Source organism: Meleagris gallopavo, chromosome 2 (genome assembly GCF_000146605.3).
Source record: "Meleagris gallopavo isolate NT-WF06-2002-E0010 breed Aviagen turkey brand Nicholas breeding stock chromosome 2, Turkey_5.1, whole genome shotgun sequence".
Taxonomy (NCBI): Eukaryota; Metazoa; Chordata; class Aves; order Galliformes; family Phasianidae; genus Meleagris; species Meleagris gallopavo.
In genome coordinates, this window is record NC_015012.2 from 105,729,971 (window position 1) to 105,741,018 (window position 11,048).

An 11,048-nucleotide genomic window follows, 5' to 3' on the forward strand; every position below is an offset into this window, starting at 1 on the left:
GAACCACAACCTACCACAGCCTGAAGGCATACCTCAGGGCTCTGATGGACACCAGAACTCTCCCTACGTTATCTCTGTACAGGAACAGATAGGAACAACTTGCTTCCAAGAGAATGACAGCACTTTCCTGCTCTTCTAGTGCTTTCTCTGCCACATTTAGGCAATACCCAGAGTAGAGGGATTTCAAGAACAGAATGCAAACAAACACAGGGAACAGCACTGCACATCCTCATGAGGCAGTTCCATTTCTGCCACCTTAAGGACCAGGCTCTAGAACATAATGGGAAGGGTAGAGAGAGTTCACGGGTGCAATGAAATGGAATTGCTCAGAGCTGGAGGGCCTGAGCAACACATTTTTGTTCTGTGCAAACTCCACAGATCTCTGACCCATGAAGGGAGGGGAAGGAAAAAAAAAAAAAAGCAATTGTGCTCTCCCTGTGGCTGCTTAGCAGCAGACGGTAGCCAGAAGACAACAATGCAGCCCCAAATCATATTACCTCCTGCCTACATTTGCATGTGGAAATCTGGCCACTGAACAGGGAACAACCTGTGACTTCTTGCCAGAACCACAGAACAGGAGCTTAGCTTTCAGCAAGGTTGAAAAGGAAATGTGCACAACAGTGGCCATCACCTTCTGCTGGCTATAATATCACTACATTGGTCAAGGAATTTGCACCAACTTACACAGCCCTCACAAGCTGCCACAAATGCATGCGCTCAAACAACAACAAAAAGATGAGGAGCATAAAAAGAAAACAGAATAAACTATTTGGAAAAATATATGAGTGGCTACTGCCTTAGCCATAGCAACTGTCTTTTTCCACTGATTTGCACTAAAACCTTGTTTTTCTCATTTCATAGTGATTTTACTGCAGTGGATCTAAGGTGTATTTATCCAATCAGCAGTGGTGTTAATTGAGAGGGTTCTGTTGGTGCATTTGTACTTACAGCATTTGAGACCTCTAACAGCTCTCCTGAACTTGAAGTGCCCAAAATGCTTGTATCAAGACAATAATAAGTTAACACTGGTTCTGTGAACAGAAGTTACAGTGAAGTGACAGAACAATTTTCAAGAGTACTGCAGAACTAGCAAGGGGCTATTTCAGAAACTGCCATTCTAATTTTCCAAGCCCCATCTTTCCTTCTGGCTGCAAGAGAACTTCAGAGACCTCTGAATCAACAGTGCAATGCTCACAGCATATTCATCTCTGCTTTTCCAGGTGTTATCTTTTCCAAAGAACACTTCTGGACACATCAGTAGCATCCCATTGTAACCCTGTTTTTCATACACTAATCCAGCAGGCCTATTCTCTGCAAGTGCAAAGTGCTAATAAAGAGAAGAAAAAAAAATAGTAGTAAAAACCTTGACCTCATCACAACAAAGTTGGGGAAGTCTTGCCACTAATTGCAAAGACATGACATCATCACAATTCATACAAATATTTTTTACATACATTCATAACCTCTAATGGTTCAGAGTACAGCTCTCCATCTGCAGCCTTCACAAAGAAACAAGAGTGATTCTACTTACACAGAAGTCCTTTGATAAACGTGTGATAATCTCATGAACAGAAAGACAACTACGTATTCTTGTGTTAAAAAATAAGCAAAGAATCAAAAGAAAAGTGAAGCCTCTCGTTTACCTGTGTCTTCACACTCTTCTGTCGCTTCCCAAAGATGCAGGACAGGTCATCCTCACTGCGCAATGAGAGATCCTTACCTGGAAGGGGTAAGGGGAAAAAAAAAGCACAATCTTCTCATCTGGTGATGACAGGTACATTTTGATAACCAACTGTAACCTACAAACGGAGAGAAATTACTTTTGGAGCTGCAAAAACCAAGAGTAGTATGTTACAGACACTAAGTGAAAGCTGCCCACGGCTCACCACATACTGCAGGATGTGTGTATGTGGGTGAGGAGACAACCACAGCCTGCTAGTGAAAATCTGTGGGAAAACATCTGTAACATTAACTTGTTTTCTCCCACCTGACATTGTAATTGGCATAGCAAGATGAGGGAAGCAGCCTGTTCTACTCTAATGGGAGAGTTGTATTCTCCTGCACACAAGAAAGTAGAAGGTGAAACTGCATATCTTGGAACTCTAAAGAGAATTTCCTGTCTCTGTCTGAATTAAGGGATCACACCCTTACACTGAAAAAAAATTCCCCATCTTTACTCTCTTAATCTCATATTAATGTAGATTTCCCAGGTTCAAGTGTGGCAGTTAGGACTATGAGCAGTGCCTACGCTCCTCTAGCAGCAAGGCTACAGAACAGCACCAGGAACTTTTGATGGTTGCTGCTCCCTTCTCCTGTTTTTGTGTAAGCTTGTCTTGTTTAGTCTGAAAGGAAGCAGGATCGGACTTTAACAACAAGGGCCACAACAACATTAGCCTTTTTCAAATAACTTCTCCTCTTTCCCTGAAAAGGAGGAATTTCCCTGTTTTAGACCACTGAGGGTACAGTCAAACAGGGGCCTACCTTATTTAAGCACTGCAGCCAAACAAATAAGGGCTATTGTTAATATAAAAGCCTTGCTCTGTGTTTTACAGGCTCTGAAGACGCTTCTTTTTTTCTTCTATATTTAGCAAAAGGTTAAATCCAAATCAAAATAAATCCTCTTTGCAACTACCTCAAGCAGGCCATGGTCTCTGTATTTGGAGACCTGAACTACTTTAATTGTTTAATGTCATAAAGTGGCAGGGTCAAGTTAGAACACTTGACTTCCAGGCTGAATTCTTTCAACACACAAAAAAATTTCCAATATCAGAATTTGGCCTTCATTCAGAAGTGAATTACATTTTAGCAGAGGCATTTGTTAACAAAAAAAACATCATACAGAGCTTTAAGTTTAATAAATTAGCCATTAGTGGAAACTGAGCCTAGCCATATAGTGAACCACATCCATACACACGGGTGTGTGAAAGGGGAACACTACCAACAGAGATATACAGCAAGTGGTTGCCAGGAGCAGAAGACAAGTTTGGCTGAAATCATGTCATCACTCTAACACAGAAAGAAGCTACCAAACCTCACAAGCTTTTCATACAAGATTTTCTGGCCTCCAATCGCTGTCCTAATTTACCCAATAAAGTATATAACAGATCTAAGAGGGCTTTCCTCTTCCTGCGTTCAGATTTAATCTGATCACTGATCTTATCCACATGATCTCTTAGCAAGGGTTACTGCAGATTGCAGAGGATAGTGCAGCACAGATAACGCAGTTACTTGGCCACCACCTTTGCCTCTCCGTCCAACCCTCCTCCCATAAACACAGCTGAGAATGTTCCTTAGTCAGCTGATGGTTCCTACAGATAGAAATTGATTTATTCAGCAATATCACCCTCCAGCCATCTAGAAAAGATGTAGAAAGAGGAATAGTATACTCTAGGTTGCTGCAAAGGGTATTTCTAAACCACCATTCTACTTGTTGTATATGGACTACAGAAGGGAACAGATCAGTTGGACATGTTTTACTAATCTTGGCTACAGATTAGGAAATAAAATTTCCTCTTACCTTTTGCAAACTTCATATAGTGGACACGCTTCTTAGAGGATTTTGATTTTTCCTCAAGATTAAATGTTTTCTTCTGATTAGTCACTGAGGATTCTTAAAGGGAAAAAATGCAGGTTCACATCCTACTAGAAAAACATTAACAACCGAACTCAAACAACACTGTATTTAACTTTCTCTTTCAAAACAACTTATCACTGAAGGAAGCACAGTAACCTCTCTCAGAGACATGTCAGTGCATGACTTTTTGCCATATCCCCTTCCATTCCCATTTCCATTCTAGTGTAATTTGAATAGACAGATACAGGTACTGCAGATCAAAGGCAAAGCCTAATTTAACACCATTTCTATGGTAAGAAGAGACTAGTAGGTCAGGGTCAACTGTGTTGTTTATTACAAAATATTTCCAGTCCTAGAGACTGAGAAAGCACTAAGAAACTGGAAAAAATAAAATACTGAATCTAAATGGACAAAAATGGTCACAGACCCACAAAAAAGAAACACAGTACCAAACAGGCTTTTCAACCCTACTTAATGTGCCCTGATACTCCCATGTAAGGAAATTAAACAGCAGCAGACTTTTTCATCCTTAAGGCCAGCAAAAGCTGCCACGTGTGTATTATTTAATTCTGCTAGCTTTCAGAAGAGGGGCTGCATCTAAACTACCCACTGGGAATGGTCTCTAGGGTCAGTTCCAAATTCATTAGGAGCTGTTTAAGGCAGAGTGTTGGCTTGCACAGGTCAAAAGCATGTGAAGAATTAGTCTAACTATTTAACAGTGCAAAGTTCCTGCGCCCTGAGAGGTTATTCTGCTGCTACAGACACACTCTTTGTATCCAGAGAGCATGTTAATTTACAGAACTACCTCGGGAGGAGGTAACCTGCAATCCTGTAACAACCACTTTATTGGTGCTGTCCTGAAGGGAAATAGGCACTGCAGGATTCCATGCTCCATCACTACAGAAAAGGCTACTCAAGGTGAGGTGGTTTTTTTTTTCTGCCAGTGGCAACTGGGATGGGTAGATAAATCAACCCATACCCTGAGGGTCACGTTGAGTCACTGTTTTCATACCATCCCACCCCTGGCAGCTCTGCAGCCCAAGCTTTTCTGACACTGGAATTTCAGCACTTCATGGTTTGCTTAGTAATGCCACCTGATGATAGATTCATTGACCTAAAAATTAAATCCATGGCTTGCAGTGGGAGAGTTTACTACCAGAATGCAGCCTCAGATCTATTCCTGAATTTACACGTAAACATTAATGAGAGAAGGAAAGACTGGAAAACTCAATTTCAGACAGAATTCACAGTCAATTTGAAAATCCTCTATAAAAGGCTCTATGGGGAAAGTGAGTATGACAATTAAGATATCCTGACCATAGATGAGGCATTTTGAGTCTGCTCTCTGATTCACTTGTACTAAAAGGAACATTGTGCACCAAAGGATTTCCATAGGAGCTTCCTCCAGCACTTCATCCTTACAGCAGAAGGGGCAGCAGCACCGCCTTGTGCCTTCCAGAAGGAATTTCACTACTGAACTTCAAAATGTGCTGGCACTGACAACAGATTAGGTACATCCCTGTGTCCTTCTGTGCTTTGCAAAGCAATTTAGTCACAGTAATAAAGTCATGGCATTTCTAGAGCAAATCTCATACAGATAAATGTTCCAGAGCACAACAACATGGCCTGCATGCTTACTCCACTTTACAGATAGGAAAGGGAGTCAGCCATCATCACTCAGTAATTCCTGGCTCTTTTGTTGGGTTAAGAACTTCTTCCTCACTAGGCACTCAGTTAGAAAAAGAAAGCTGAAACTATGTAGATAAAGGGTATTTGAATGTTGGCATACTAACCACCAAAGAGCCCTTCCCTCCCAGTGTCTAATTGCAATCCAGCTCTGGCAACTATACCAGTTATTTAAGAACAATGAAAGTTTTCAGCTGACTTTTAATGCAATTTGAAACTGGATAATGGCCAGCAATGTAACATTTGATCCTGAAGCACAGCTGTGGGCAGAGTTATCTGGATGAGTTTTGCCAGCTTAAACAATTGCCAAAAAAACAAGTTTCTGAGCAATGTTTACAGTCTGCAAATCACCAAATGTGACTCTGACCAGGACTTTTCAACTTGCACCCAACTTTGTGTTCAGTGATTGAAATGTCTTATCCAAGAAGACTAAGGAAAAACAGCAGTAGAACAGAGAGAAACATGGTTTGAGGACCATTTTGCATTGGTACAGATGACCCACAGTATACAGCACGGATTTAGGAACAACACAGCCTTGCTCAATGAACCTGCCTCGCTGCTGACTCACTGTGTCCTTGGGCAAGTCATTTCAGCTCTCTGCTCATCAGTTTGCAGGTTTCCCACCAGTTACACCTAAACGATCTACTCATGTCTCAAGTTGGAACTTGGATAGGATTTAGATATAAAGGAAGACAGGAACTTTTGGAATTTCCCTATGATACTCTGTTCTAATCTCCTGAGGACTTCCACAACAGCAGCTAGCCCTGTGTGGCCTTAGACCAGTGTACAAAGATAACTTACACAGCAATTAAAATTTTAGAGCATTACGTTCAGGATTTTCATCTCCATTCTCAAGGATTAGAAAACAAGTTTAAGCCTTTTTAACTGAGCTTCCTACTCTTCATCTTACCTTGCCTGTTGTGGAACTCCTTCTACTCACAAATGCTATTAAGCTTGCAGCACGAGGACAGGCTGCTGCATCCAAACAGAATCCCTTGGTTTAACAACACTCCACAGAGTTGCTAAGATGTATGATCAGTTTGAGATAGGCCAGTCCAAAGGAGAGATGATAAGCTGCCTGAATTCCTTTTGTAAGCTCACACCTGCCAGCTTAGCATTACTTCATTTCTAGAAGCCGAAGTCTAAATGCACAAAGCTTTTCAAAATTAAAGCAACTTGCTAAAGAACCCTTTGGGGAAAGTTATGTCGTTTTCCCATTTGCTTGCTCTATAGTAAGGCTACAAAAATCACATTATATGACACTCAAAACAGAAATGCATAACTCTGAGTTAAAAGCTGAGAAGCAGCTCTTTGAAGACAGGAAAAGTAGGTATTTAAGAAACCACCAGAGCATGGAAGCCAGATGTGACAGTTAATTAGCAAATGAAGACATTGCAATGGTGGATGATTCTGCTGTGAACCTTCTGGCTTTGGTTACTTTACAGAGAAACAAAGGCTGGTGTACTGCATCCCAGCAAAAGGTTCCTCCATATTGTAGCCTTGGGTAAAATACCCAAGTTTTATGCTTTCTTTCCCCATCAACAAGTCTTTAACTGTGGTTAAACCAATCCACTGAGATCTACACATCCAAAGTTGAGCATGTCCTTCAAATCCCATTGATTTGGGGAGAGAAAGAGCAGAAGCTGTGTGCCTCAGCATGGATACTATTAGTAGCTCAAAGGATTGGGCCTCAGCTACCCTTGTAAGACAGATAATGGAAACTCTGCTAAGCTTCCAGCACCTGACTGAGCAAAGCATGAACCTACCTGTTTCACCCTGTCCATGGCAATCATTCAGTTCAGCCAGGAGCTGGTTGAAGTCATCCTGATGAGCAATCCAGTTGTCCTGTAAATATCACCCACATGAATACAAAGCAACAGTTTTCAGACGGAACACAAGTTTCACTAAAGCAGGCATTAAAAAACAATGCTTTCCAAGAAGTAACTTAATTACATATACTGGATTCTTGGTGGGAGGGACCCCCTGAAGCTCCACAGGTGGCAAATACTACCAACAGCTTGCTATAGTTACTCAAAAGTGCAGAACTGATAAGGGTTGTGTTTGTAAGCTTTTAAACAATGCTGAGCTGCTGTTGGCTCCACATGTCCCAGACTGCATGAGATGTTTTCAACAGTAGGCAGGAAATACTAGTGTGATTTTCCAGCAGTTACTTAAGTTGAGACAAGCACCTTTTTAGAAGCACATTCTGCTCTCCCCACATGTACCTGGACTCCAGTCAGCAAGGAGACTGCATCAGGAAGAGGGAAAGAAAACATAAAACTAAGCTAGGTGGAAGATATATGGAGGAAGCAAGTGGTTCATAGAATGGCCTGTGTTGAAAAGGAGCACAATGCTCATCCAGTTCCAACCCCCTGCTATGTGCAGGTCACCAACCAGCAGACCAGGCTGCCCAGAGCCACATCCAGCCTGGCCTTGAATGCCTGCAGGGATGGGGCATCCACAACCTCCTTGGGCAATGTGTTCCAATGATTTACAGCAAAAACTCTCTGAACAGCTCTGATAATTCACTGTAACTTTCCCAAATAGATATTTGTTCCTCAATCACTGAACAGAGCCTAACTAAATTCTAGGTCAAGAGTCTCTGCAGAGAAATTCACATAGGTGCATGCTGCCACTAGGTGTGACAACAGATTTCACTAACATCCCATTGCAAAAATCATGCTTCACCTAAAAAGGAAGCCACATCTCCTTACCTGGGTTTAGCACTCACCTCGTACTTGATGGATGCTCCTAACCCCAGCATGTTGTTTTTCACTTGAACCTTGATATGTTCTGTATTTCCTTGCTCCTGAGCTCCAAGACCCTAATGAGGAATAAAGAATAAAAACATAAGGGTTTTCCAGCAGTGACTAAGCAACTAGAGCTGCTGTACTGAAGACATTTTGCAATGAAATATAGCAAGAAACCACAAGTTACTATTTATTTGCTTGTCTGCAACTGAATTCATTCACAGGCATTAGCATACATGAGATATTAAGTATTTTTAATTTACTACTTAGGCCTCCAGCAAAATACCATAAACACTAAAATAACATCATTAAGTAGCAGGTGATTAATCAGGAAGCCACCTGACATTCCTAGGCAAGTCCAAAGTGTTTACAATTTTAAAACAAGACACTACATAAAAAGAACATGCCTCTCATCAAAACCACCTCCGCCATTGCAAAGGCAGTTGTGTAACAGCTACAAGACAGATAGATGCCTCATGGAACTTAAAAAAGCAGAATTAATTTATATTAAAGTGGGTGAGAGGAAGTGGAAGGATCAGACTGGAGCTAGCAGGTTATTAGGAACTTTTTCCATCTTGTGTACACTCATAATTTGGTGAAGATACTGGGGCAAACAAATGTTGATTTTGTCTATCCTAAATAAATGCAAGCATTCCAACCTGGAAAACAATCTCCAGACCCAGTATTATCTTTCTTAATTGTACAACCAGGAAAAAAAAAAGACAAGGCATTTTGTTTTGAGCATTATTCCTGCTATCTGCTTTTCTCCCATCAGGCTATAACAAATATACACGTATGGGTCTGATGGAATGGTGGAATGAAGTCCTGTGGATAAAGCATGTGCCTATGCAGTATGTGAAGCAACAAGGAATGTTTGAATAAGGCTGCTGCTGTCACAGATCCTGCAGTCTTCTTTTTTAGTCAGGGGGGTAGAAGACTTACCCTGAAGCTTCTGCTAACAAAAAAGTATGGAAACAAGCACAGCACTTGGCTACACATCTCACCCTGACCCAATTCCAATACAACTAATGACAGGACTAACATAATCAGCTTAATTTCAGAGCACAGATGGGCTTTTACCCCTTACCTCAATCAAGCTATGGCTCCATTTGTCTGAGTTTGCAGCAGAACAGGGTCATAAATCCCTCTAGTACAACTATAACTGTTGTAGAAGAAGATTTAGTAGCTCATGCAGGAAACTTATTGTCGAAAAGGTGGGGGGAAATGACAGAGAACACCACAAGGCCTTCCTTCCATACCCTGACACAATGTGTTCATATCAGTAAAGGCATTAACTATGTTGAGAGGAACTGGCAGCCTGAATAATAATCAGTACTCCTTTTACTCTGGTTCGTACACCTATTTTAGTCTTATGCACAAAACAGCCACACATACAACCAGACATAACAGTGCTCAGTCCCACACTTTGTTAACAATTCATTTTAATGCCTACAGACAGGCAGGCAGAAGCCATTTCTATACTATGTCAGCTATGCTGCCAACTGAGGCAACAGCAGTAGGCTAAACTGAGAAATTCAAGGGTAGCCTTATTTTTCCTCACTCTTAATTTTTAATACATTCACAGTATTGAAAACAGCCCTAATTTTGTTCATTTTAGAAGGGAGTGGAGGAGATCTAGAAGGAGAATTAAATAAACAGCATGGGAGAGGTTCTGTGTGTTTGTTTCACTAAACGTGCTTGATTCACAGGCCCAAATCTCAGCTTTGCTGAGGCACCTTTGTGAAAGTTAAACTGCTTTCAAGTGGCAGCAGAAATGTCTGCAGCTGTTTACGCTGACTTGGAGATTATTCTTAGCACGAGCAAGCAGTCATCTCACACCACAGATACATGCTGGATCTGGGAGGCAATACAGCTCATGTAACATTGCATTTTGTACAAAGATCAGAAGTAACCTTTAAAAACACACGAAGGACTACAGCAGGTCTTGTTCTTTCTTTCACCAGTAGGAACAGCCAGGGAGAGAACTGAGGGTATGAAAGCAACTTAAAGCCTTCTCTAAACATACTTGATTTAACATTATCTTGTCAAAGAGAGGGGAGAACTCTTTATAAGGGTAGATAACTGCAGGACAAGGGGAAATGGTTTTAAGTTGAGGGAGGGGAGATTTAGGTTGGATGTCAGGGGGAAATTCTTTACAGAGAGAGTGGTGAGGTGCTGGAACAGCTGCCCAGAGAGGCTGTGGATGCCCCGTCCATCCCTGGAGGTGTTCAAGGCCAGGTTGGATGCGGCCCTGGGCAGCCTGGGCTGGTATTAGAAATGGAGGTTGTGGCCTGCAGCAGAGGGGTTGGAGTTTGATGATCCTTGGAGATCCCTTCCAACCCAAACCATTCCATAATTCTATGAGAAAAGCTGACTATGAGAAAAGTAAGACAGGCACAAGCTAGCAAATATCTTTGTAAGAAATTATAGAAATCTAACATTGCTCAAATTCTCTGTGCTCTTAACAGGCTTACGAGAATAAACCAAATAAGAACCACAGAATGGCCTGTGTTGAAAAGGACCACAATGATCATCTAGTTTCAACTGCTCTGTCACGGACAAGGTCACCAATCACTAGACCAGGCTGCCTAGAGCCACATCCAGCCTGGTACACCAGAATACCACAGCTGTTTTAAACACTGGGACCAACATCACCCCAGTAGCCCTCTAACCCTTATTATTTTTGTTTCTTTTCTCAAAAAAATTTTTAGTTCAGAAATAAGAGACACAACCCTTCAGCTACAGAGCTCTCCTGACCATACCTTTCCTTTGGACCAGCCCATCTTTTCCAGCATCTTCTGTCCAAATTTAGATTCGTCTTTACTCCAAGCACTGTTTCGTGGATCCACAGACCACTTCTGTCTTCTACGGGCTAAGATAGAAAAAAAAGTAAAAATCAAACAGGCTCTATCTACATTTTCACAATGTTCCAAGAATTTAGTCAACTCAAGAAAAGCCCTCAATCCAAGGAAAACAGAACTTAAGCCACACTAATCACACATTTTTGAAGTTCAATTTTACTGAATGAGATACTACCA

At 41.5% G+C, this 11,048-nt stretch overlaps 1 protein-coding gene across 1 annotated transcript in view; it reads right to left on the minus strand.

Annotated features, from left to right (window-relative positions):
• Positions 1–11,048, minus strand: part of PINX1 (PIN2 (TERF1) interacting telomerase inhibitor 1) — a 59,454-nt gene that overhangs the window by 44,535 nt on the left and 3,871 nt on the right. Inside the window, exons 2-6 of the mRNA XM_003204612.4 lie at positions 10,773–10,882; positions 7,992–8,084; positions 7,027–7,105; positions 3,518–3,610; positions 1,644–1,720 (exon numbers count right to left, since the gene is read on the minus strand). Coding sequence (XP_003204660.1) covers positions 1,644–1,720; positions 3,518–3,610; positions 7,027–7,105; positions 7,992–8,084; positions 10,773–10,882 — 452 coding nt within the window. The remainder of the gene's footprint in view (positions 1–1,643; positions 1,721–3,517; positions 3,611–7,026; positions 7,106–7,991; positions 8,085–10,772; positions 10,883–11,048) is intronic.